This window comes from Protopterus annectens, chromosome 2.part0 (assembly GCF_019279795.1).
Source record: "Protopterus annectens isolate FY-2018-M chromosome 2.part0, PAN1.0, whole genome shotgun sequence".
Lineage (NCBI taxonomy): Eukaryota > Metazoa > Chordata > Ceratodontiformes > Protopteridae > Protopterus > Protopterus annectens.
The window spans coordinates 1,326,210,895-1,326,238,135 of record NC_056728.1 but is presented as its reverse complement, the minus strand read 5'-3'; the positions used below and the strand labels follow the sequence as shown (position 1 = coordinate 1,326,238,135).

Sequence of the window (27,241 nt, the reverse complement as noted above, 5' to 3'; positions counted from 1 at the left end):
CTAGTCCCAACAGTTGTTGCTTCATATTCTCTGTAGATGTAGTATCCCTCTCCCCTCTGTTTTCTTTATCACTTTCTTAGCTGCTATTCCCACCTCTGTTTAAATAAAATCAGAACTCTGTTTTTCAACTTTCTGCTTTCTGATCTGACTTTATTAAATCATAGTATCTTATTTTAAGTTAATTTTTTATTTTTGTCCTTAATTTCATGTTGTACGGCAGTACAGTAATCGATCTTTGTCTTTTCTTTATTTTCATAAGCTGTGATATTACCCTAAGTAATGCAAGAAACAATAGTCAAGTAGAGGATTCAGCCTTTTGAACTTCACCTAGATGGCTTTTTTTAAAGTTTATTTTTCTGCTTGGGATTTTTCCCAGTAATTATCAGAAGTATCCTGATTGTCATGTATATCTTATATACTCTTCATATCTGTTAATCTTTGAGTGAGATCTTGGGAGGGAATTAAATGACTGTTTATTGCTGTCCCTGTGTGTATCTGTACAATTGCTTCATCTGTTCCGTGTGGTTTACATTGTCTTCAAGTTGGATAGGAATATGTTTATATTTCCTTTTGACACCTTGAAGAGCTGCATTACAGTCTCGTAGCCTGGTTCCACTGCATGTACCTGCGAAAGGCATATTGTATCCCTGATCCAAAAAGGGGAGATAAAAATAACCATATTGGGATTAAAACTGTTAATTTAGCCATGTGTTGGTTGTGGTTCTGTGCTCTGTGTTCTTTCCCCATGCACATCAGCTTGTTTGCTTTATCTTTTAGACAGTACTATGTCCATTGATTGTTACAGTTTTCACACTGACAGTTGGTCATCATTCTCAAGGTCCAAGAGCAGAATAAGTTTTTCTTTCATTTATTTCATTGAATTGCACTTTTTAATGCTTATAGTTGCGGTATACAGCTAATATACTACATTTTGCACTCTTATAAAGCTTTTTTTAATGTTTCACTGCATTTTTTGTACTGTTTTAACTGTATTTTCATGGCTAGGTAATGTTTCATTACCGTAATTGCATTTTTATTGAATTACTTAACTGTAAACTTTTTTTTCATACTGAGAGTTGTATTTTCTGTTTGTGAGTGCTCCATTTGTGCTTTTCTGTGCATTTTTTGCGAGATTTCTGTGTTCTAGTCGGGTAGCGTAGTCTGGATAGAGATCTGCTGTTATCCAGGCCTGGTTGTTTTGCTTGTTGAGTTTCCTGTGTTTCTGTCAGCCATCTTCTGTTGTAGTGTCTTGTCTTCACTGTTATTGAGAGTAACAGGGTTGCTTGATCTTCTCTAGCATGAGTGGTTGAAAGAGCAGGTGCTAGCGGGATTGGGTAGTAATTCGAGCTTCTAGATTCTTACATCTTTTCTGGTATTTATACCCTGTGTTTTCAGAGTATTGTGCTTGTTTTCTCATGGCGCACTGCCGCTGTGCTTTTAACCCATTGCGAGGTATCTTAGTTGCATTTTTTCCCTTACCAGCACTCCTGTATAACTGACACCCTCCCTTGGAACTACTGTTTTTATCCAGCCCTACTTACACCTATAGGTACTCTATTCTGATAGTAACCACTCTACCATCCTTTACCTCTCTTCCACAGATTCTGACAACCATGGACAGACAATTTTCTGTGGTTTCTCCTGCTCGTCTTGTTGATATGGGCATCCTGAGACAACTGCCTCATGTACACGGACAACCCTCTTCTTCTTCCACCTTTGAACACAATATGTGAGAAGTGCATTTACATTAAGAACCTAGACTCCTTGCTGTCTTGATCACAAGCCAGTACATCTGGCACTGAGAAGGTTGTCTGCACAAACACCACAAGCACCACACCTCTAATATCACCCACACCTGTACAGTATATTCCTATATATGTGGAGGTTCTCAACAAAAACATACCTAAACAAAAGAGACCTCCGAGACAAAAGTACACACGCACATCACAACCCACCGCACCAAGCATCGCACATATACATGCCTGTGTCTCAATGCCTCTAAGGCCCAGCCAAAAACTGAACATACTAGTCATAGGAGACTCTATCGTGAGACACACAGATGTGCCCCTCACCAGGCTAGACAAGGGGAAAGTCACAGTAAGTTTCTTGTCTGGTGCTAGAATCCACAATATCACTCACGCACTCAAGTCTCTCAACAACAGATACTGTTATGACTCTGTCATAGTCCACATTGGTGTGAATGACATGAGACATACCTCTGTGGACTATATGAAGAGAGACATGATTGAGCTCACTGAATGTGTGTCCCAAGCAAGTAGGTCCCTAGCGTTAAGCAGCATCCTACTGTCACCCAGAATGATGCCTCAGTACAAACAGAAAATTATTGACTTTAACAATTGGCTTAGTTTCTGGTGTAATTCCAAGGGGAAAAGGTACCTGATAGCCTGAGAGGACATGACTGACAGACCACAATGCTTTGCTAGAGATGGCCTTCATTTGTCTCCCCTGGGCTTCAGGCTTCTGGCAAAGGCTGTTGCCACTCCCATAGTGCATTTTTAGGCAAAGTCATGAGGACAAAATTACCAATGTGAAAAATTCTTCTAAATGAAATTTAAAGGTCATGCTGTTAAACGCTAGGAGTCAACATGAAACTGTACTCATTGCAAGCATTCCTCACCATGGAAGATGCTCACATTTATGCAGTCACTGAAACCTGGTTAGCTGTGGAGAGCACCCCAGCCTTACCAGGTTACTTTGTCCTACCATACTTTCAGACCCCAAACAGAGGGCTTTAAAGCCAAAGGAGGTGGAGTTTCAATATTTATCAAAGACATACACACCTCCAGGCTGGTCAAACAGAATGACACACAGGAGACACTCCAGGTGCAGTTAACTATTGACAAAACACCTATTCAAATCATAGCTAGCTGCAGACCCCCAACCATAACTCAGGAAGACCACTCCACCTATCTGAACTTTCTTGAATCCATCAAGATTCAATCCTCTACCCTGATCCTGGGCAATTTTAACTACCCAACCATAGAGTGGAAGACCTAGCTCAAACACGAATTCTCAGAGATTCCTCAACTTTGTCAATACCAGTGCATTGGATCAGCTGGTCAACACCCCCACAAGAGGTGAAAATATCCTGTACCTGGTACTAACCAACATGAGTAGCCATTGTAGCACCCCTACAGTGTCATCCTCCTTGGTAAGGTCTGACTTTAGAGCAATCACTTTCTAAGTCACCATCTCCCCTGACCACCCCCCACCTCTTGCCAGGGTTGAGCAAAAAAACGTTTCCAAAGCTGACTACAACCTCCTGAGAGCAGGCATAAGCAGCTTCACAGTCACCATCCCTTCAGTTGAATCAAGCACTAATGTCCAAGCCTACACCAAAAAAACTATATGAGCTCCTATATAGCTGCATGGACACAGCAATACCTGACAGGACCAAATCATCTTCCTCAAGGAAGAGTAAACCTGTCTGGTGAACAGCAGCAATAAACAGACTTTATAATAAAAGAACAAAATTGCTGTCCAGGACCAAGAAGGAGCAAGTGTCAAGTTGGAGGCAATCTCTCCTTTGTCTGAACAAGCAAATAAGGTCACTGGTGAAATCCTCTAAGGCTAACTTTGAATCCAAATTGGCCACATCCTGAAGGACCATCACAAGGCCTTCTTCAAATACGTCCATATTCTCAAATGTAACTCCCAAATCTCCTCTGAATTGGTGGTGAAGAATACCACATACACAAATGCCATAGATATAGCCAACCTGCTGGCAGACAAGTTCAGTGAAATCTTCACCCCCCTGTTACTCCCATCAGTAAACAGGACATCTCCAGTACCTGCCCCCCCTCATCACCAGGCAGCAGGTTATTAATGCTCTCTCAAAGGGAAACAATTCAGCCTCCATGGGACCTGACAGCATCCCTCACTGTGTCCTACATGAACTCAGGCAAGAGCTCTCAGCACCACTATTTACCCTATTCACCCAAAGCCTGTGCACCGGCTTTGTCCCAGCAGAATGGAGGACAGCCACTGTCATCCCTCTGCACAAAGGTGGAGAGTCCACCAGGCCAGGCAATTATAGGCCTATCAGCTTAGCTAGCTTGATCTGCAAGGCCATGGACCGTATTATCATGGACCTTATAAACAAGGACATTGGCAATCTCCAACGCTTGATCCCACACAGTTTAGTTTTGTCAAAGGGAGATCATGCCTCTTAAACTTGGTTGGTTGCCTTCTTCGAAACAGTCACCAAAGCCATGGATGAGGGCAAGACAGTGCACACCGCCTACCTTGATCTAGCCAAAGCCTTCGACACAATTCCTCAGTCGAGCATAATAGATAAACTCTCCCAGCTAGGCATCAACCCATATGTTACCAGATGGGTAGCTAATTGGCTCACTGATAGAACCCACTCAGTCAAAATAGGGGAAGCCACCTCTAGTAGTAGTCCCATAACAAGCAGCGTACCCCAAGGATCGGTCTTGGAGCCTGTACTGTTTGGGATATACTTTTCTGATGTGCAAGCCAAAACCAGTGGTCTGTGGCTGACCAAGTTTGCAGATGACTGCAAGTGAACACTGTCATAAATTTCCCTAGTGATGTAAACATCCTCCAAGAGGGCCTTAACCAAACTAATGACTGGTGCCAGAAGCATGGCCTCAAACTGAATGCCAAGAAATGCATCATTATCCCCTTTGGGTAAAATGGTGTCCCTACTAATTATCACATTAATAACAACGTACTAAGCACGCAATCAGTATCGAGGAACTTGGGCACCCAGGTTGATAGCAACCTGACTTTTGATTACCATGTTGCCTCCATTGTACGGAAGGCTTGCTACATGGCCCACCTCATACATAAGGGTATTTCATCCAGGAACAAGGAGGTCATAACATCCCTGTACTCCACCCTTATCAGGCCCATTACTGAGTACAATGTCCCCTTCGGCATGTACCTTGCCAACACATGCAGTTGGAGAGACCACAGAGGTTCATGACCAGAAAAACCCAGGGTCTCAAACACCTATCCTATACAAATAGACTAAAAGCCCTGTCCCTCTACTCAGTCTCATACAGACTGCTTAGAGGTGACCTGTTTCTGGCATACAAGGCCATCTCAGACTCAGCCTTGAGGGAGTTGCTGCATGTCCGTAACTCAAACTCCACTCGCGTAACCCTCACGCAAGGTGTCAACCTAGTCTGTGACATTAATAGAACTTGTTGGCAGGATAGATTTTTGTGACTCTCCCATCTGTGGAATAGACTTTCTGTCCATGTCAAGCAGAGTACCTCACTAGCCCTCTTTAAGAGGAACCTGGATGACTGGATGGGAAAATATAACCCCTGGGATCCCACCTGTGTCCCTGCTGGACAGGGAAAACAGGTGCTGACTTTGTGGGAACATGTGTGAAATTCTTGGCTAGGCTTATAAGGGCCTCTGGGCCAATAGCCTAGTATTGTCCTGTGAACCTATGATATTATTTTCAAGAGTATTAAACTTGTGATGCTGTAGTAAATACACAACAAAAACAGTTACAAAAATAAAGTATATATACATTTATGATCATGCCATTTAGCAGCAGTTATGGTCTTTCTTACAGTTTTCTTCCATTTTTTTATGATACCAGTATATATTATATTTTCTTCCTTCAGATTCAAATTGGTACACCTGTAATAAGTAAAACTGTCTGAAACCTCTGTAATTCTTCCTTACTGATTAAGACTTTTGCTAATTCTGGTAAACCTAAAAGTTGTTAGGTTAATATGGAAGGCTGTTGTTTTACATAATTCATGCCTGATTCATATCCTTGTACATAAAGAAAGCATGCTGCCATTTCTAACAAATTGTCATAACTGTCATTTCAGGTCAAGTATGTGTTTTCAGACAAGACCGGCACATTGACTTGCAATGTTATGCAGTTTAAGAAGTGTACTGTAGCTGGAATTGCTTACGGGTAAGTTGGTACCTTTTTAAAATTTGCCTGGAGAAAGGATAGTGCAGTATTTGGGGTGCACTGCTAGACTGTGTTCTCCAATTTTCTGAACAAGAAGTAATGCCTCATACTGGAAACTAGCAGATGAAGCAGGTAACTTTATTGCAATCACAAGTTATACACAAGTTCTTATCTGAAGGTGGCTTTGTAAAATACTGCTTTCCTTTATGAAGAGGACTGAACTAGAAAGCTATAGTGTTTAGTTTGTGTGCCTTCTTTCAGCTCCGAACAGCTGAGTTTAAAATGACTACTCTAAACCTGAGCAACCCATCTTCATATAAATGTTTAAAAGGGAACACTAGGGACTACAAATGTGTTTGTTGTTAATAATAGTTCTAGTATGCAGTGCCAATTTTCTTATATTTCCTAGCACCTTATTTCTGCTATACTGCTTGCAAAAGGCTGTTTTGGGATGAAATCTCTTTTCTGTATTGCTTTACACTATGGTGTGTGTGTGTGTGTGTGTGTGTGTGTGTGTGTGTGTGTGTGTGTGTGTGTGTATACATATGTTGAGTTTCGGGTAAAAGTAGTCTACTGATTGTGGTTAAATGGCAAGAAAGCTTTGGGTTAACTGACTGAGCACACTGATATTTAAACCATTTCATTAATATGACCACTAACATGTACTGTGTATGAACTTTTGGACTTGCTGTGTCAGTTTATACTCTTCTTACTCTAGCTTGTGTGCAGCTAATTGTTTATCATTGCTGAAAAACATTGATTTTTCTCATTGTCATAATTCAGTGAATTCGTCGATAAGTGAATAAATGAATGGCTGATCAGGTCAACAAGTAACCAGTAATAGCAATGTTACTAGTTTTGTTTAATATTGTCAGCATGTTTTTGTTTAGGAATGCTGCACTGTATGGCATTTTTAAATGTGTAAAAAGTGTGTGATCTTTGAAATTAATTTAGATGTTTATGTTTATAGTTTCATAGTTTAGTACTAGGCTATCTGCCCTGGGGCATTTGTAAGCCTAGCCATAGTGATGTGGCTTTTGCCACCCCATGAAATGGTACAAAAATGCACAGAATAGATTTAGAATACTGTGCCTTTGTCTAGTAGTGATACAGTGAAGGTCCCCTTATATAATAGAATTAGTTTACTGTGCCCCTGTCGAGTAGTGACACAGATGTGACCCCTGGGGTAAACTTACGATCTCCCATCCACTCATCAAGATTTCTCTTGAAGAGAGTCAGTGAGGGGCTCTGCCTAACATGAACTGGGATCTTGTTCCAGAGCATGGGAAGCCTCTGGGTTATGAATCTATCCCTCCAGCATGTCCTATTCATACTTGTGCCGAGGTTTAAGTCTTTAGCTCTCATGGTTCTGATGGATTTGGATTTTTTGAGGTGGAGCATGTCCATCAGTTCCTGATTGGACATGGTCTTGTGCGTCAGGCAGAGATCACCTCTGAGCAGGCGGTATGCTACTGAATAGAGCTGGAGTTTCTTTAGTCTGGCAGAATAAGACATATGTTGGAGACCCTTGATCCTCTCGGTGAGGTACTTTTGTGGTCTCTCCAGCTGTTGCAAATGCCGGGTGAGGTACATACCAAATGGGGCATTGTACTTAATCATGGGTCTGATGAGGGAGGAGTATAGGGGTGCAATGACATCCTTGGATCTGGATGTGAATCCCTTCATGATAAGGTGTGCAAATTAGAATGTTTTTCTAACCACTTTGGCAACGTGGGTGTCAAATGAGAGGTCGCTGTCGACTTGGGTCCCTAGGTCTCTGATTACTTTTTCTGTACTCAGTGGGTTGCTGTCTATGTGATAATTTGTGGGTACTTTGTTTTTCCCAAAGGGGATGACTATACAATTTTTGGCATTTAGTTTAAGGCCATGACTCCGGCACCAGTTGTCCGTTTCTGTGAGGCCTTTTTGTAGGATGTATGTGTCCGCTGGTGTATCGACTATGGCGCCTAATTTGCAGTCATCTGCGAACTTTGTCAGCCACAACCCTCCCATGTTTGCTTTAACATCTGAGAAATAAATGCCGAAAAAGAGGGGTCCCAGGACAGATCCCTGTGGGACACCACTTGTGACTGGCTTTGAGTCTGAAATTGCTCCAGCGATTTTAACTTTATGGGTTCTGTCCTTTAGCCAGTTTGCAACCCATCTAGTGACATAAGGGTTTATGTTTAAGCTGTTGAGCTTATCTATGATGCCTGAGTGGGGTATTGTGTCGAAGGCCTTAGCCAAGTCCAGGTAGGCTGTATGGACTGCTTTGCCCTCATCAATGGCTCTAGTGACTGTTTCGAAAAAGTCAACCAGGTTCAAAAGGCAGGATCTGCCCTTTACAAAGCCGAACTTAGTGGGGTCAAGTGTCTGTAGGTCCCCAATGTCTCTGTTTATGAGTTCCATAATGATTCTTTCCATAGCTTTGCAGACCAGGCTGGTTAAGCTTATGGGGCGGTAGTTCCCAGGGTCTGTAGAGGGTACCCCCTTTGTGGAGTGGGACCACTGTTGCTGTACGCCAGTGTTCAGGTACATATCCTGTAGTAAGGCTAAGGTTAAATAGCATTTTTATGTGCGGGTTTAGCTCCTCTTGGAGTTCACGTAGCACGCAACCCGGGATACTGTCAGGTCCCATTGATGCTGTGTTTTTAGCTTTGCTGAGGGCGGCTCTCACTTGGACATCTGAGATGACAGGGAGATTACATTCAGCTGGGATAAGTATTTCTTCTTTTGGGGTGAGGGAGGGGAGAAATTTGCACTGAACCTGTCAGCCAGAATGTTGGCAATATCTGTGGGTTCAGCGTATTTTTTGTTGTTGTGAACTAACTCTGAGCATATCTGAGGGTTTCCGCCCAGGTTTCTAACATAGCTGAAGAAGGCTTTGTGGTTATCTTTAGTGTCCTTAGCGATTTTTCTCTCAAAGTTGGCCTTGGATGTTTTTATGAGAGAATGTAGTTTTCTGCTAGTGTTGATCAGAGATGTCTTTCCTTTATGGGATTTTGCTCTGTCGTGCAGTAGCTTCCTTCTTTTGTTATACAATTTGTTAATGGCTGAGGTCCACCAGACAGGACGCTTGCCTTTGGTGGAGAGGGACTTGGATTTATTTGGGATTGCATGATCCATGCATTCTTGGAGATGTCCATAGAAAGCATTTGTGAAGGATTCAGCATTGTGGGATGTGGTATCTGCTGGCCCAGTGGGCTTAAAGGATACCATCTCAGTCTTAAGAAGAGTGAAGTCTGCTTTTGAGAAGTTTTTCACTGTGGTCTTTTGTGCTGGGGGTGGAGGTGGGATATGTATATCCAGGGTGATTAGTTTGTGGTCAGATCTCACTAGTGAGGGGTATACCTCCGGTGTGGAGAATTTTGTCCCCATGTTTGTGATGATCAGGTCTAGTATATTATCTCCCCTAGTGGGAGAGGTGACTAGTTGTTCCAATGCATTTGAATTTATGAATTCCAGGAACCTTTGGGCTAGGGTGTTAGGGCTAGAATAATGTACCCATTCTATGTTAGGGTAGTTGAAGTCTCCCAGTATGATGGTATTTTGTGATACATTCATATCCTCCAATGTCTTCAGGAAGGCTGAGAGGGGTTCCTGAGATTGGGAGGGTGGTCTGTAACATGCTACCAGTTGTATAGCAGTTTTGCCTATGGTTAGTTGCACCTGTATGGTCTCTGATGCTTCATGTGTTGCTACTAACCTGGAGGTGTGGGTGTCCTTGATGAATATGGACACTCCCCCTCCCTTTGTGGTTCGGCCCGGGTTTTGGGGCCGAAAAGCATGATACGAGGTATAGCCTGGTAGCGCTGGGGTGCTCTCAGGAGTCTTGAACCAGGTTTCAGTTACTGCACAGACGTCAATGTTCTCCATACTGAGGAGAACATCAAGTGCCTGCATCTTGAGATTTAGACTTCTGGCGTTGAGCAGCATTACCCTTAGTTTTTTTCCATTTTTGTTTTCTAAGGAGGTGGGTTTGTCTTTTGAGCCTTGCCGAAAAAAGGCACTATGGGAGTGGCAAGAGCCTTAGCCAATATCCGGAAGCCCAGTGGTGACAGGTGTAAGCCGTCCCTTGCGAAGCAGCGTGGCTTGTCCAACATGTCATCCCAGGCAGACAGACATTGGATCCCCTTAGAATGACACCAGTACTTGAGCCAATTATTAAAGCTGATCATCTTGTCTTTGTATTGTGGCATCATTCTTGGTGAGGGCAAGATGCTGCTCAGGGTCAGGGTCATACCAGCCTGGGCTACATAATCAGAGAGCTCCTCTATGTCTCTTTTCATGTAGTCCAGGGAGGTACGTCTCAGGTCATTCACGCCAGCATGGACAATGATGGAGTCATATTTGTACTTGCTTTGGAGTGACCTGAGTGCATGTGTTATGTGGCGGATCCTAGCTCCCGATAGGCAGCTCACAGTCACCCTCTCCTTGTTCAGCCTGGTAAGCGGAACATCAGTGTGTCTGACTATAGAGTCATCTATTACTAGTGTATCAGGCATGGTGTTTGGCCTTACGGGCTGTGATTGATTGACACACTGATTTATTGAAGTATGTGTTGCATGTGTTTTGTTTTGAGGTGGTGGATTTTTGGATGTCTGCTTTGGGAGCCTCTGTTGTTTTGGTAAGTTTTTTATTAGAGCCTCCGAGTATGTCTTAGTGTTTTTATGTGTTTGGTTTGCAGTTGTGGTAGGTCTATGTGGGACTGGGTTTGTTGTGTGTGTGGTTACCATCTCCTCCTGTCTGGTCATGCCAGCCCTGAGTTGAGAGAGTTCAGCCTCCAGTTTGGCTATATAGTTGCATCTCTCACATGTATTTGTGTTTGTTGGGTGGAGGAGAGGGTTGTCTGTGTACATGAGACAATTGTAGCATTGTCTCAAGATACCCAGATTAACCAGCTGAACTGGAGAGGACGCCAGTAATTTACCACTCGACATGCTAGAACAGTATAAGGGAGTGCTGTGCCTTTAAGGGAAGTGGATATTCACAGGGGTGGTAGGTGGATGTAGTGCTTACTTAGTATGAGAGTGCTTACTTAGTATTTCTGTCATTAGATTTTTCTTATGGTGCATCAGTTATGTATTGGTTAAATACATTGCAGCTATTTCCTGCATTTATACATGTCAACACTACTTAGGCTATAGTGTTGGAAGATATTCATACCTAACTTTAAGTAGTGGAGATTCAAGGCATATTGTAAGTAGAATTTATTCCATATCTGAATATCACATATTTCAGAAAATGTTCACATAAGTATGTTTCTTGTTTCTCTGCTGAGTACGTAATACATTGAATTTGTTTATATTAGGGAAGTAAGTGGATTGAATCATAGTTAATTGTCTTTACCTAGTTACAGTAAAGAGTGCATTAAGAAAACTGACACACAGTCTTAAAATGGAGCACTTTACAGAAAAACATGAGTAAAGACATTTTGGAAACAAAATTTAGTTAAGCTACCACATGTATTGTGTTTTTGGCAGAAGTTATGCCTGAACAGATTTCCTGACTTTCTTGCTCTTTTTTTTTTCTTTACAACATGTTGCTGACATACCTTACTGTTTTTCCACTTGCATCTCTTTTTACTTGAGATGCTATGGTATTCCATGCTTGCATAAGAGATGTAGTTTCCTGTGTCACAATACATACAGCACTTTCATCATTAGCCAGCCATTTTCTTTTATGTGTATCTGCTTGTGAGGTTTGTTTTTTTATCACAAATAAACCAAACTGTAGAAGTCCTGAGGATATTTGAGCTGTTATTAGAGGAAAATTAAATAAAGTAGTATTTTATGTTTACTCCGTAAGAGTAATCTGACCATTAGATTTGGTTTTACATTAGCTAGTATGGCTGTAATTATAAACAGCAGTGTGTAAAAGACATAACCAAAGTCATTAATTACACGTTATAAATTCAGGTAGAGAAGTGGGACGAGTATCTTGTATTCTGTTTCCACAGTAGGTCCTTGTACTCTGTTTCAGTAGGCATCCCTCAAACCAGAGCTATTGAGCCTCTCCTACAGGTCATAAAAGTATTTTGGGCATCTTCACACACAAAAAAAAAACACGTGTTATACTGTTCAGATGCAGGCACCCCCCACCTCATACACAATTACCAGTATATCGCATAGTGCATTCTTCATTTATTACTCATTTGTAATCAGACTCACACATATGCATTGACTTTTAGCCTGATTCCACATAAAAGCAATTCTAAATAGTTAGTTTCATTTTTCAGACTGTTTGGACCTTCCCTGAAACAGGCCTAAAAACTCCAGAAATGCTGGCTTCACCATTTAACCCATTTGAAATCATAAGCTAAGGATTTGTTTAATTGTGGTAGTAGTGAAAAAAAAAAGAAAATTAAAGTATAATTTTTACAGGCTTATCTAACATGTGTTCTTATATTTGTTCAATGGCGCTATTTTTTATTTTAGGAAATTTCAAGTACTGTTTTTAGTGGTGGGAACACTGTAGTAGTTTGTTATACCGTGGATATTATGTATTTTTATCATTGATAACTCAGTTTTAGTTTAGAGACAATATTTTTTTCAGTTTTCATAGTGAGACAGTTTGCTTTGATCCTCACAAATAGTGACCATTAGTAGCTTATCTCCCTGTGCCTTGTTACATCTTGCTAAATCAGACCATAAATTACTGAAATTTTCCTTTAAAACTAATGGTACTTCCCTTGTAAATGCCTCTCTGTTCAGGGATTTCTCGAAAGCAAACTGTCTTCAGTTACTTGATGACCTAAATAAATTCCCCCGATGGATCCCATTGCTAAAGCTGCCTATGCCTGCCAAGTCTATTCCAACTTAAGTATTTGTATTAATAAGGCATTCCCTATCTGCATCAAACATAATGAAAAAAAAATTAAAAACAAACTATCCCATGTGGAGGAATACCGTATTTTATTGGAGCAAATATATTCATCCATCTACCAACTTAACTGAATAAACTACTTCAAACTTAAGGCGTCTTTATTCCTCCCACAGGGAGGGTGTCATGTAAAGAGAAGTCCTTTGTACTCTGTTTCTGTGGTGGAATACCCTTGTAAACAAATTATATAACAAGAGAAAGAAATTGCTTACTGCTTAAAAGAGGTCTTATTCTGCCACCTTAAGAGCACACTTAAAAAAATTAGCAAAGAGCTTAAGAGAACAATTAAGAAACCTCAAAGCTCAGTAAGTAACTGCTAAGACCAAAAATGACAACAGATCTTTTTCTAATTATGCCTGGAAGTTATGAACTGACACCCAATGATGTCTGGAGCTAGGCAACAGTAATATTGCACAGTCTAACCCAAAGGAAATTGGTAGTATCCCAGCTAACATGTTTTACTCATCTGCATATATAGTTATTTTTAAGTAGTTTGGAACAAATTCTGTCAGCCCTTTCAAAAACTAAGAACTCTACATCCATCTATACCATTATGGATCTACATCCATAATATACCATGTTCTCTGATTATCAGTGTAAAATATTGCCTATCTGAACCCCTTTTTAACCACTTTAATTTAAGCTACACTACTTATTACATTCCTAAAGCTTGGAGAACAACTACTGTAATGACATTACACAAGAGTGGCCAAACCATGGAACCTGGTAACTATAAACTCATTAGCCTCAATAACCCCATATGTTAAGCTATGGAGCATATTATCTCAGACCTCATTTACCTGTACATTGAAAATCTTTTAACCTTGGACCCTCATTAGTTTGGCTTTGTCAAAGGACCTCTTTTACTTTATTCATTTATTTGAATAAGTAACCGGAGAGGATAGTGATTATCTGGTGCATGCAGCATATCTGAACCTGGCCAAGGCTTTGACACTATTCCCCATGCAGGCATTATCATCCGACTTGTTAATCTGAATATAAATCCTTTTGTTGTGTGTTGTATAGCTAACTGGTTGCCCAATAAGACCAATTTGGTTAATTTCACAGATGTCACTTCTGAAAGCAAAAAAGTAATCACTGGGGCACCACAGAGTTTGCTGCTGGGTACTGTCTTGTTTGGCATCTATTTCTCAGACCCTTCAGTCCAGCAGCACATCTGGTCTGTTGTTATCTAAGTTTGCAGATAGGTTCATAGGTTCATAGGTTCATACTAGGCTATCTGCCCGAGGGCATTTACAAGCCTAGCCCATAGTTTTGTGGCTTACGCCACCCCTTTAGTATGGGGAACTATACCCATTATTTTGCTGTGCCTCTGTCGAGCAGTGACACTGAGGTTATCCCTGGGGTATATCTGCGATCTCCCATCCATTGGTCAAGATTTCTCTTGAACAAGGCCAGCGAGGTGCTCTGCCTCACATATACCGGGATTTTATTCCACAGCATAGGGAGTCTTTGGGTGATGAATCTATCCCTCCAGCACGCCCTATTAATAGCCGTGTCGAGGTTTAAGTGTCCCGCCTTGTGGCTCTGACGGATCTAGATTTTTGAGGTGAAGCATATTCATCAAATCTGGGTTTGACATGGCCTTGTATGTTAGGCAAAGGTCACCTCTGAGCAAGCGGTAAGTGACTGAATAGAGCTGGAGTTCTTTCAGTCGGGCAGCATAGGACAGATGTTTGAGACCCTTTATCCTTTTGGTGAGGAACTTTTGTGGCCTCTCCAGCTGCTGCAAGTGTCGGGTCAGATACATTCGAATGGGGCATTGTACTCAATCATTGGTCTGATGAGTGATGAGTATAGGGAGACTATGACCTCCCTTGATCTAGATGAGAATCCCTTCATGATAAGGTGGGCAATGTAGAAGGTCTTCCTAACTACTTTAGCTACATGGGTGTCGAATGACAGACTACTATCAACCTGGGTCCCCAGGTCCCTGATAACTTCTTCTGTGCTCAGTGGATTGCCACCTATTTGGTAGCTAGGGGTAACCTTGTTTTTCCCGAAGGGTATGACTATGCATTTTTTGGCATTTAACTTTAGGCCATGGCTCTGGCACCAGTTATCCGTTTCTGTGAGACCCTTCTGAAGGATATCTGACGGTAAATTTGGTGTTTTTTGAAATTCCACTTATTCACAATTGCTCCATCATGGGTTAGATCATGTTAACAATTGTTGCAAGGACAATGGTCTTAAATTAAATGTGAAAAAATATGGAATAGTTCATTTAGTAAACAAAACATTTTCAATTAACATAAAGTGGATATAAAAAGTGTACACATCCCTGTTAAAATGCCAGGTTTTTGTGATATAAAAATGAGACCACAATAAATCATTTCAAAACTTTCCCACATTTAATGTGACCTATAACCTGTACAATTCATTTGAAAAATAAACAAATCTGTTAGGGGAAAAATATAAAAAATAAAAAATGTACGATTAGCTGGTTGCATGTGTGCGCACACCCTTAAACTAATACTTTGTTGAAGCACCTTTTGAATGCCAACTGGACTCTTCTTACATGGTGTCTTTGTTTCCTCTGGAGAAAATCCATTTTATGATCTCATGTTTCCAGTGTCTTCTGACTTTAGAAGCAAGCTCTGCAAGAAAAATGTTGAGAACCCTGTGATTCATGGCTTCAACAATAAAGTTGATTCCATTTGTCAGACTACTCATGAGGAAGATTCAATGATGTATCAATTCAGTCTGGACACAACATTGCCACCCTCTGAACTTCCCAATTTCTTCTTCCCCTTTGTGAAGATAGAGTTTCTTTGGTGGATCAGCCAAGATTATCACTCAATCCTGGAGCACCTTTTCTGGGTCCTGCTGTAAAGATGCTTCAAACCTGGTTTGCGGAGCCTGTTCTATTGGCAGGGAAGTCCAGTGGTCAAGGCAGGACAAATGCAAGCATAAATATCAGGGGGAATGAAAGCAGTTATCTTGGAGCTTCAAACCCTTCAGACTCTGTTGTCTCCAAGATCCCTACACATCTTGACATACAATATCACAGTCATGTGGTGTATCAACAAACAAGGGGGAACAAAATCCTGTCATCTTTTAGGATAGCCATAAGGGTTTGGGAAATTTCTATTCATCACCATCTGTTTCTGCAGGCATCTTGCATCCCATCAGATATGAATTTGATGGCAGATTATGTGAACAGATCCAAGGCCAGACCCTCATGACTGTATGCTAAACAGAGATGTCTTCCTGTAGGTTATCCATGTTGTTGTTGTGTCTTTCGGCTTATCCCGGTTAAGGGTCGCCACAGTGGAACTCTGGTCCGCTAATGTTTGGTAGTGGATTTTACGTGCCGAGTTACCAGCCCTGATGCACAACCTTCAACGAAGGCACGCCCATTCATGCATGCCTCCACACAGAAGACGCTCTACCTGAGAATCGAACTCGACAATGTCTTGCTGTGAGGCGACACCACTACCGCGGGTCATCCATAAGTTACTAATAATAATAATAAGGTTATCCATAAGTTACTAATTCCCCAAGTAGATCCTTTCTGAAGAGAAAACTCAAATTGTTCTGCTCCAGATTCCCATGCATAGAAGCATGGAGAGTAGTTTATCAATATCCTGTAATGGGCCATTCCTCTATGCATTTCCCTTTTTATCCCAGTTTCAAAAATCCTTCTGAAAATCAAGAAGGATAGCCCAAACTTATACTGATGAAACCCTCTTGGCCAAGACAACATTTGGTTCTTCCTATTTTCATTTAACCAAGAGCCATCACCAAACATTACCCCCCGCCCCCCAGGCTTGACTTGCACAGCAAATGGACTTTGTTTTTCATTCAAACTGGCAAACTCTCAACTTGACAGTTTTGATATTAGGCTTTTAAAACCACTTATGCATCTTTTTTCTTCTGGACATGCTTACATGTATTACAGGAGGCTAGAAAAACCTGCTGCAAGACAATCTGATATTTCCAAGTGGATGAAATTTGCAGTTTGATGCCAAAGGAAAGGCCCAGACTGTTATCAACTTTGCATCCTAATTAACAAGTACTTGTGTGATCTGCTGAGCTTTGAGCAGGTATCTGCCTCTTTGCTTATGGCTCCACCTCTTTCTTCATATTACATGGTCACCCAATTCTTCAAATGTATCCTTCACATTAGGCTTCCAGGAAAATCCATATGTTCATCGTGTTTCACTGTTGCAGTCATGACTGTAGGGTTCTCCCCCGCCGGCAGGCAGTCCTCGGTCGGCCAGAATCCCAAAGTCTGGGTCTGGCGTTGGCTGTTCAGCCATGCTCCCTGACGTCAGAGCGCCAGGAGTACAAAGCTGACAGCCGACGCCATGTTCTCCAGTGTTTCTTGCCATGCGGTGATAGCAGTTCGCAAGTGCCGGTCGGCTGACTCCTGACAATTTTTTCTAATCAAACTTCAGTCCGACTTTCTTCTTCTACTCAAAGCTAAGTACCCCGTTGGGGAAACTTTTTTCTTGCTCCAGTCCGATGTCAGAAAAAGTTAATAATTGTATTTCATGTGGGAAGCAAATAACTCATAAGGATTTTCATTCTTACTGTATTCCTTGCTTAGGCCCTGACCACGACGCAGCTAGTTGTCGGTTTTGTGCTAGATTCAATCAACGTACTATTAAACGAAGGTACGATTTTGCTTTTCATTACTTCGGTAGGCGTTTTAATTACAAAATGTCGTCGGATACGGTTCCGGCTACCAGAGTTCACAAACAACGCAAGGACAAAAACAGGCCTCCGAGGTCCAAATCAAATGATACCGCACAAGCGGAGCCAGCTTCAGGTTCGGCCGTCGTCAGTGAGGCGCTTCTGCAGCCCCTGTCGTCGGCCATTTCGGAACCGATAGCCGAAACGGACTCCCACGAGGAGCCTACTAGGCCTTTGAATATTTCAGTTGGACCTTCGGACAATGCTCCTTCGGATGGGTCCGGAGCCGCTGTGCAGGTACCGGCTTCCGAAGGGGTTTTCAGGCCTACTCAGCTTCTTATAAAGGCAAAGCCAAAGACAAAGGCAAAGACTCCTTCCAAATCAAAGACTGCAACCCAGGCCTCTTCTGATCCGGCTCCCAAGTCTCAGAAACAGTTACTTAAAATGGCGGAGGACTTACTTACTATGATTAGGGGTTCACATCCCCCTCCAGATAAAAGGCCAAGGCAGGAAGTTTATTATGACTCCTCTGTTCAGGCTTCTGTTTCTTCTGTTTCTTCTTCTGACCAGGAATATTCTTTCCCTCCTTATGAAGATTCTGATGCTGAGGAATCCATTCCTTCAGCTTCTCCCCCTGAGGATTTCTCTTTTGGGGAAACTTTGCATGAAATGAGGGAACATTTCAACTGGGAAGGACAGGAGTACTCGGAATCTAAGACAAGACTAAGGGATTTTCTTCTTCTTCCCCAACATAGGCCCCTGGCTATTCCTCCTGTTTTGGATGTTGTGGATGATGCTTTTTCAGAGGCTAACTTAACTCCTGACTCTTTTCCTCCAGCTCCTGTTAAGCCAGACAGATACTATAGGGTTCCTGATTCCCACCAGTTTTTATTCAAGAACCCTACTGCTGACCCTGAAACCATTTCTCAGGGTCCTAAGGGCATTAAGGCCGCTTTTGCTAAAAACCCCATTCCCACTGAGAAGGATTCCAGATCTTTAGAAAGATGGGGCAAAAAAGTGTACACTTCTGCTACTTTATCTATTAGGGCTTTAAACTGTCAGTCTCATATGCTGAAATACCAGCAATTTCTCCTGTCTGTTTTAAAGCAAAAGCTAACTTCCATTTCTGCCTGTGCAGATGATAAGGAACTACATGACTTATTGCATGCCACTGAACAAGTTGGGAAGCATGGTTTACACTGTGGATTTGATGCCTTGGAGGCTTCTTGTAGGGCTGCTGTCTCTGGCACAGTAATTAGAAGGCATGCATGGTTAAAGGAACAAAATTTGCCAGATCAGGTAAAGGCTAAATTATTGGATGCTCCTGTTCAGCATAATATTTTATTTGGATCGAAAGCTGAAGACGTGATTAAAAAGATGGAGGACAAGGCAAAGTCCATGCAAACAGTTAAAGATTTCTTACAAGTACAGCCACCCAGATTTAGCAGGAATTGGCCTACAAAAAATTGGTCCATTCCCAATTCAGACAGGCCTCAGAGGGGTAGATATAGACGCCCCCGAGGTAAGCCTCAAACGCAAGCCTCTTATAGACCAAGACAGTGGACTGCTTCCACCCCTAGGGGAGGAGAAGACAGGTCGCAAGCTCATAGAAAACAGACTCAATGACTCCCTCTGTTGGGCTGCAGGAACTTCTTGCCTGGAAGCCCCTCTTGGAGGAAAACTTTCTCTTTTTCATCTAAATTGGACTCACATAACCCAAGACAAGTGGGTTCTGGATGTGGTTTCAAGAGGTTACAAATTCCATTTTCATACCCCACCAAGGCCAAGCGGATGGCCAGATCTTCCAAAACATCAGTGGTCAGAGGCATTAAACCGGGTGGAAGCTCTCTTGGCTATGAAAGCCATAGAACTAGTTCCACTTTCAGAGATGGGACAAGGTTTTTACTCAAGGCTCTTTCTAGTCCCCAGGAAGCAAAATTCATGGAGACCCATTCTGGATCTGTCAGTCTTGAACACTTTTCTAGAGATACCAAAATTCAAGATGCTTACTCTACAGCAGCTATTACCAATGCTGACCAAAAATACATGGATGGTAACTTTGGATTTAAAAGAAGCATATTTACACATTCCCATCAGACAGAAATGCAGAAAATACCTCAGGTTCAAGGCAGGATCGAGGCACTACCAATTCTCTGCGCTGCCCTTTGGATTGTCTACTGTGCCCAGGGTCTTTACCAAGTGCCTGGCTCCAGTAGTAGCTTATTGCAGACTCAAGGGAATTCATATTTACCCTTATCTGGACGACTGTCTTATTCAGGCAGACAGCAAGGATGTCTTACTCCAGCATCTACAGTTTGTTCAGAATCTTCTCAAGTTCCTAGGATTCACTGTAAACATAAAAAAGTCAAATTTGACACCCTCACAACAGATAATTTTTCTGGGCGCTTCTCTAAACACAACAACCCAGATGGCATTTCTGACATACGAAAAACAGTTACAGCTGGCTTCAACTTTCAAAACCTTGGCAACTACAACTCGGCTCTCTGCAAGGAGATTCCTGCAGTCTCTGGGTTACATGGCCTCCTGCATCCTTCTCGTACCGTATGCAAGACTACATATGAGGAAAATACAGTGGTACCTAAAAAGTGTATGGTCTCAGCATTGTCGCAGTCTAGACATACTGATCTCCGTCCTGCTTTGTCTTCAAAAGGAATTCCTTTGGTGGTCCAAGGCATGTACTCTAAACAAAGGAAAACCCTTCTGTCTGCCTCCTGCCACTCAGATTCTAACCACGGATGCCTCAGATTATACATGGGGAGCCCATTTTCGGGGCAACTGTCTGCAGGGCCTTTGGACAAAGGATCAGAAGCACCTGCATATCAATTTAAAGGAAATGTTAGCCGTTCAGAAAGCTCTATAGGCCTTCAGGAATCTTCTACAACCAGGACAACTACTGATACGGACAGACAACACCACAGTTATGTGGTACATAAACAAGCAAGGGGGATCTCATTCCTACCCCCTTTGCAGACTAGCCATGGATCTTTGGAACACAGCTCTAGCTTGCAAACTGGACCTTCAAGCTCAGTTTCTACCAGGGAAGCAAAACTTCCTGGCAGGCAGTCTGAGCAGAAACCTTTCAGATCCACACGAATGGATGTTGGACTCCGAAATATTCAAGATGATTACAGCAGTCTGGGGATGTCCTCACATAGACCTCTTTGCATCCCACCTCAATCATCAACTACAAATTTTTTGCACCAGGACTTTCCACGATCAAGCTTGGAAAGTGAATGCTCTATCATTCAGTTGGAGAAACCTCTCAGGATATGCCTTTCCGCCTTTTCCTCTTCTTCCACGGGTATTACTAAAGATCAAGCAGGACAAGCCCAAGATGATAATCTTGCTGGCCCCAAATTGGCCTCGACAGTTTTGGTACCCAACACAGAGAAACCTTTGTCTAGAGCCACCTTGGGTTTTACCACAGATTCCGAACCTTCTGTCCCAACACCAGGGTCAGGTTCTGCACTCCCATGTCAAAACTCTCATCCTGGCGGCCTAGTTAATCCAGGATCTTTGATTCATTCTCTCCTACCCATGCAGGTTATGGATGTCATTTTAGAAGCCAGACGTCCTTGCACTAGAAAATCTTATGCAGGAAAATGGAAAAGATTTTGTTCCTGGATGCAGGCTCAGGATTCTGATCCTTTTATTCCTAACATTCCTCTGATTTTACTTTACCTGACAGACCTCTTACATAAGGGTCTCTCTTTCTCTTCCATAAAGATACATGCCTCTGCTATTTCTGCTCATTATAATACAGACCCTCCTATCTTTTCCCACCAGCTCATGAGACAATTTCTCAGAGGAGCTAAGAACTTAAGGCCCCCTAGATCTCCTCCCATTCCTGCTTGGGATCTCAACTATGTTTTGGAAAAGCTCACCTTACCTCCTTTTGAGCCTGCTGCCTCATCTGACATCAAGTTTTTATCTTGGAAGACAGCCATCCTTTTAGCTCTGACCTCTGCCAGGAGGGTTTCAGAGTTGCAAGCTCTTATGGCTGTGGAACCTTATATTATTTTTCATCAAGACAGGGTGTCTTTAAGGACTAATCCTACTTTCATGCCTAAGGTGGATTCCAAAGTGGCTTTAAATCAAACTATTCACTTGCCAACTTTTTTCCCCACTCCTCAAAATAAAGGGAAAAGGATCTTACATTCCTTGGATCTACACAGACAACTACGTTTTTACCTGGACAGAACCAAGGACATCAGGAAATCACAGCAATTGTTTGTTTCTTATGCTTCAAGTTCCCAAGGTAAAGCCATTTCAAAACAGTCCATTTCTAAATGGATTACTCATGGAATCAGATTTTGCTATTCACACCATGGAAAGCAAATCCCAGGGAGTATAAGGACTCACTCTACTAGAGCTGCTGCCACTTCAGCTGCCTTCCTCAGGGGAGTTCCTACCAAAGACATTTTGGAAGCTGCAACTTGGAGTTCAGTGCATACTTTTTCCAAGCACTACAATCTACCTCTCTACTCTAAGTCAAGGGCAGGCTTTGCTTCTGCAGTCTTGCAGGGCCTTATAGCCGCCCCCTCTACTTTATGACCACCTCCCTTTCTTTCTGCTTTGGGATTCTACCCTACAGTCATGGCTGCAACAGTGAAACACGATGAACTTAGTACAGTTGTGTGCACTTACCATAAATGTAGATGTTCGAGTGTCTTCACTATTGCAGTCTGGGTTTCCCTCCCTCCTGTCCCCTCTTATTTTTTTCTTTTGTGTGGTTCCTTTTTTCACCCTTCTGCTGAGGTGTATTTGCAAAGGGTATGGGACCTTATTCATTTTGGAACTTCTGACATCTGGGGCAAGAAAAACTAAACATGGCATCGGCTGTCAGCTTTGTACTCCTGGCGCTCTGACGTCAGGGAGCGTGGCTGAACAGCCGACGCCGGACCCAGACTTTGGGATTCTGGCTGACCGAGGACTGTCTGCCGGCGGGGGAGAACCCTACAGTCATGACTGCAACAGTGAAGACACTCGAACATCTACATTTATGGTAAGTGTACACAACTGTACTTTCTTCACCATTGGACCTAAGTTATGTGTCTGAGAAGTTAACTATTTTCCCCTTGAACTTGCCTTTTCTTTAAAATCGTGTACACAGATGACAGATGTTCTTCGTGTTTCACTGTTGCAGTCATCACATTTGGGTTATCCCTGCCAGGATACTTCATATATATTGCAATATATTGAATAACCTAAACAACATTACATTACAAAATTATTCAATTCCTGTCCCCTTTTTTTAAACAAGAAACATCTTTATTAAACCATCACTTATGACATAAGCAATCATAAATTTATATGAATGAAAACTAACCACACCGTCACAATCCTAGTTGCAAACATTTTAAATCACAAACCATACTGACATTCTCCCAGTTGCAAGCATTATATATCACTTATAGTCTACCCAATCACGTTCAGTCAAACATTACATAATTCATTTAAGTCCTACATTCTTTTAAACCTCATTCCTCCCCTGGATATACTATTCCCACAATTCCCATTTTTTTCTGGTGTAGTTGGCTCCTACCCTTTTCTAAAGATCTTAATTCCAGTTGTTTTATCTATGTTACTATATACACTACTTCTAATATAGTTTGTTTAGATTTGTTTTCCATTTTCTAGTAATTGCTTTTTTGACGGCCACCATAATTAGACACAGCAAGGCTTTACCATGCCTAGCAATTCCGATTCTGTAAAATGGGTTGGGAGGGTGGCCTAATGGTTAAGGTGTTTGCCTTACAAACACAAGGTGCAGGGTTTGAATCTCACAAGGGATAATAGACTAGGCTTAAAATGGCTTGCAAGGGCAATTAGCCTAGTACTAACCTATGAACCTATAGCTCAGAAAAGTCATCTCCCTCGTCACACCAATCCGCCCACCCAGCATCTCTGACAGTGCATCTCGCAGGGAATCCTTAGTCTGCCATCCCACTGCAAACCCAGAAAACATGTTCCAAGTACCTCTTTCTTCCCCGTCATACCTCCAACATTTGCTGTCTACCTGAGGAACAATTCTCTGGAGTCTACTTGGGGTATAAAAATATCTGAGTAAACATTTCCAAGCAAAAATCCTAAATCTTCTAGATGTCATTGCATATTTGGGAGACATACATATATCCTCTCATTGTTTCTTTGTGAATAGCTTATCTAATCTCTCTTCCCAATCCTTTCTAACCTCCTCTGATTGATTCTTATAGTTGTCATGCAATATTTTATATGACCTACTAATTATTCCTTTTTTAATGGCAGTTTCTGTTCTAGATTCTACTAAAAACTTTACCAGTGCTGGTCTTTATTTAGGACCCCCCCACCCCGTTTCTTTCTCTTTGCCTATACTCTTATATTAATCCTTGATATGGAAGGCGATCTCTAACCTGCAGTCCAAATAAATACCACTGGAATTTTTCCTGTCAAAATGGGAGGGGGGCTAATTATTTATTTTCTTTGATGTTTGATAGCCAATATTCTACTTGGACTAAACTAAGGTCTTCAAAGAGGTGATCGGCTATTTGTTTCCTATGAAAGTTGAAAGGTATGTTTTCCTATATTAAAACAAAGTTTTCCATATGGATTTGTCTAGATATATCTTTTTGTTATGCTTTTCTTGGGAAGTCTCCTTAAGGCTAGGTCAGAGGTCATTCTACTCGAACTGTTGCTTATTCAGGTGCATTTTTCTAGGATTTCGACTGAAGCCACTCGGGCTTCCATACACACATTTACTGATCATTGCAAAAAAGTTGCATTTACTTGGGACAGAATTTAGACTCCAGTTCTGTGCCTCATTCCTCCTCCCAAGCAGTATAAAAGTCTTGGGAATTTTCCCATTAATAACAGTGACCTATTCAGACATCTACTGTTATGGTAAGTTCTTACACAACTGTATTTTCTCCTACAGTACTGATGTCTTAAGTTACTGATACCCAGATTCTAGAGGTCAGGGCCTGGAGAGAAGAGGTGAAAATCTCTGTTATGCAGAAAAGAGGAGTACAGTTTCATTTCTGATGGCCTTTATCTTAAGTAGAACATTACCTAATGATGCTTGAAGGTTCCTAGTTATGTGTACATCTAGGTGTCACTAAAGGTCAATAATATGTAGTACATTAGAAAAGGATTGAATGTTTGTCAGAGCATCCTTTACCTTATGCATTATTATTATTATTGTTGTTATTATTATTATTATTATTGTTAGAGTCTTATGCAAGACATTTATATTTTTCTCTGGAATAGTGAAGGAATTATATGAGGATTGTCAGAGACAGTTATGGATGATATGGAAGCAGCATCAAGTTTTCAAATTCATTTCTGATCTGACAGTAATGATACTGTTGCCATTGTTGTTGTAGTAACCATATCTTTACATAGGTTAATGGAATGAGTTTGTCTTTTGATATAAAGATTGGTCCCCCCCCCCTTTTGAAGGTCCATTCATATTTGGACAGAGTGCAGAAGCATACATGGCAACTGGAGAAAATAAAAGTAATCTTTCAAAGGAGTTACCCTTCCATTGTCCCACTGCACTTGGGCAACTTTTCTAGTCAGCATATTGATATCACATTTTTCTGTAAGTCAAGAATGTAATTTTATGTTTCTGTTTTTATTTCTGGTATATTCACTTAGTGCAAAGCTGCAAGGGATTAAGTGCACATTCCTAACCTAGAAGGTGATGGGAGGACTTGAATGGTATGAACTTTGAAATTTGTTTTAAAGAAATCTTCACTGAAGTTTAAACAGTTGAAATCATATATAAAGGACATGTATATGGGCATAATAGAACCAACATAATGTTCAACAAACACACTGCCTTACTGTGATGTGGCTAGTACTGCTCTGCTACCCTATTTCTGGCAGTCTACCAAAGCTCAGAGCTCCTCCTGTTTGTGAGTGTAATGGACCAATCACATGATAGTACAGGGATGGCATTTCAGTTTTCTATTGCCACAGTAACAAAAGAGAAGGATCTCTTAGATAACTATTTATTTCCCTGGATTTTTCAGGTGCTGAATTCAGATAAGAAAACCTTTTTGTTTTTTTATTTCCTCCCTCTGCTTATTCTTTCAGTGTTTGAATAGTATGTTCCACTGCTGTAACTGTTTTTTCTGGTTAGAAATTTTGTATATGCTTCTGTTTATAATTTTACCAGTGTAGTATGTCGTCCTGTTGATTAAATGTTTCATTTGGAGGTTTTAACAGGAAAACCTTCTGATATTGCAATTTTTTCTTTGGGGTGTTATGATTACTTGAGATGAATGAGCAAGGTTACAGCATTTTAAACAATTTGTGTAAATCAGAGTTGTGGTGTCATTTTGTATGATTAACATTTCTGACAGGAATTTTTCATTGGTTTATGATTTATTTCTTGTATAGCAGTGTTTTAGTTTGTATCCATTTTTTTTTTTTACAAAATTAGGGGACTTGTGTGCTTTTATTTTGCGTTTAAAACTGTGTTACCAAAACTGTCATTTTAGTCAGTGCAATCTTTACAATAGTAACCCCTGCAGAAATAGACTTCAGATTGCTTTTGGTGCCATTTTCCGTGTTAAACCTCTCTGACAGGAATTTTTCTTCAGTTATAATTTATTTTTTGTCTAATGCTATAATTTTATTCAGTGCCGTCTTTAGAATAGTAACCCCTGCAGAAGTAGACTTCAGATAGCTTTTGGTGCCGTTTTGCATGTTAAACCTCTCTTACAGGAATTTCTCTTTAGTTTATGATTTATTTATTATCTAATGTTGTTTTATGTCATACCTATTCAACTGGACTAAAACTAGCCTTTTTTTAACAAAATCTGAGGAAGTTTGTTCATGTATTTTGTGCTTTGAACTGTAATACTGAAAATGCTATTGTTTTCTCAGTGTACAGTATTCTGAATAGTTATCCCTACAGAAATATTCATTATATTACTATTTAGAGGGAGAATAGTGGATTTGTCCATTTTGTTTACTGGACGTGACAGTACAGCCAGCATTTGGTGTTGAGCTGGCTAGTCTCTTATCCACTGACTTGATCAACTGAGGTACGGTGCCCACCACCACCATCTACCCCTTATGTACCTAAAAAACAAAGAAATAAGTCAGGAAATATACCTCAGCCTATAGCTTGTGTCCTTGCAGTAGCCTTAAGCAGACTATCGGACTACTCGCCTTTTTTTGCTTCTATGTCCCTAGTGTGGTGTTAGTACAACTGTGTGTGAAACGAGGGTCAGACACATCTGGGGCTATAGGTGCAGGGGAAGTCAGGAGTGCAGAATCTGTTGCCAGGTTTGATACACTTCCCCAAGAGATTCTTCAGCTTATGAAATGCATAAAAAAAGAGACAGAAGGCCGACCGTGTCACAGGGCAACAGTCTCAGGTGTTTAACTAGAAGAGTTTTATGTTGAAGTTTGTGTTAAGGTGGCATATATACTTTAGATGAGATTCCTGCATTGTGACCTGCTGAGCAAAAAGTCCAAAGTTTCTCAAGTGTCTAAACAGCTTTAAAGAGTATTCTGGAAGTGGCCAATACTGTTTCTAGAAATGCAGTGACATCTATGGTGATAATGAGGTATGCTTGGTTGGACAGTCAAAACTTCTCAGATGAGTTAAAAATGAGATTATGAATGTTCCACTTGATTCTGATTGTGTGTTTCGTACAGCAGCTTATCAGATTCTTAACTACTGGAATGTCTGAGGTAAACTGATGTGAGGGTTGTCTAAAATTTTCCATATTTCCCAAGTTTTCCTCCATTAAGCAG

General features: G+C 41.3%; 1 protein-coding gene across 3 annotated transcripts in view; it reads left to right on the top strand.

Moving 5' to 3' along the window:
* The window catches only part of ATP8A1 (ATPase phospholipid transporting 8A1), a 3,191,789-nt gene that overhangs the window by 1,517,753 nt on the left and 1,646,795 nt on the right, over positions 1–27,241 (top strand). For all 3 annotated transcript variants that reach the window (XM_044061519.1, XM_044061518.1, XM_044061517.1), the window contains exon 14: positions 5,841–5,929. In XM_044061519.1, the coding sequence (XP_043917454.1) occupies positions 5,841–5,929 (89 nt within the window). The remainder of the gene's footprint in view (positions 1–5,840; positions 5,930–27,241) is intronic.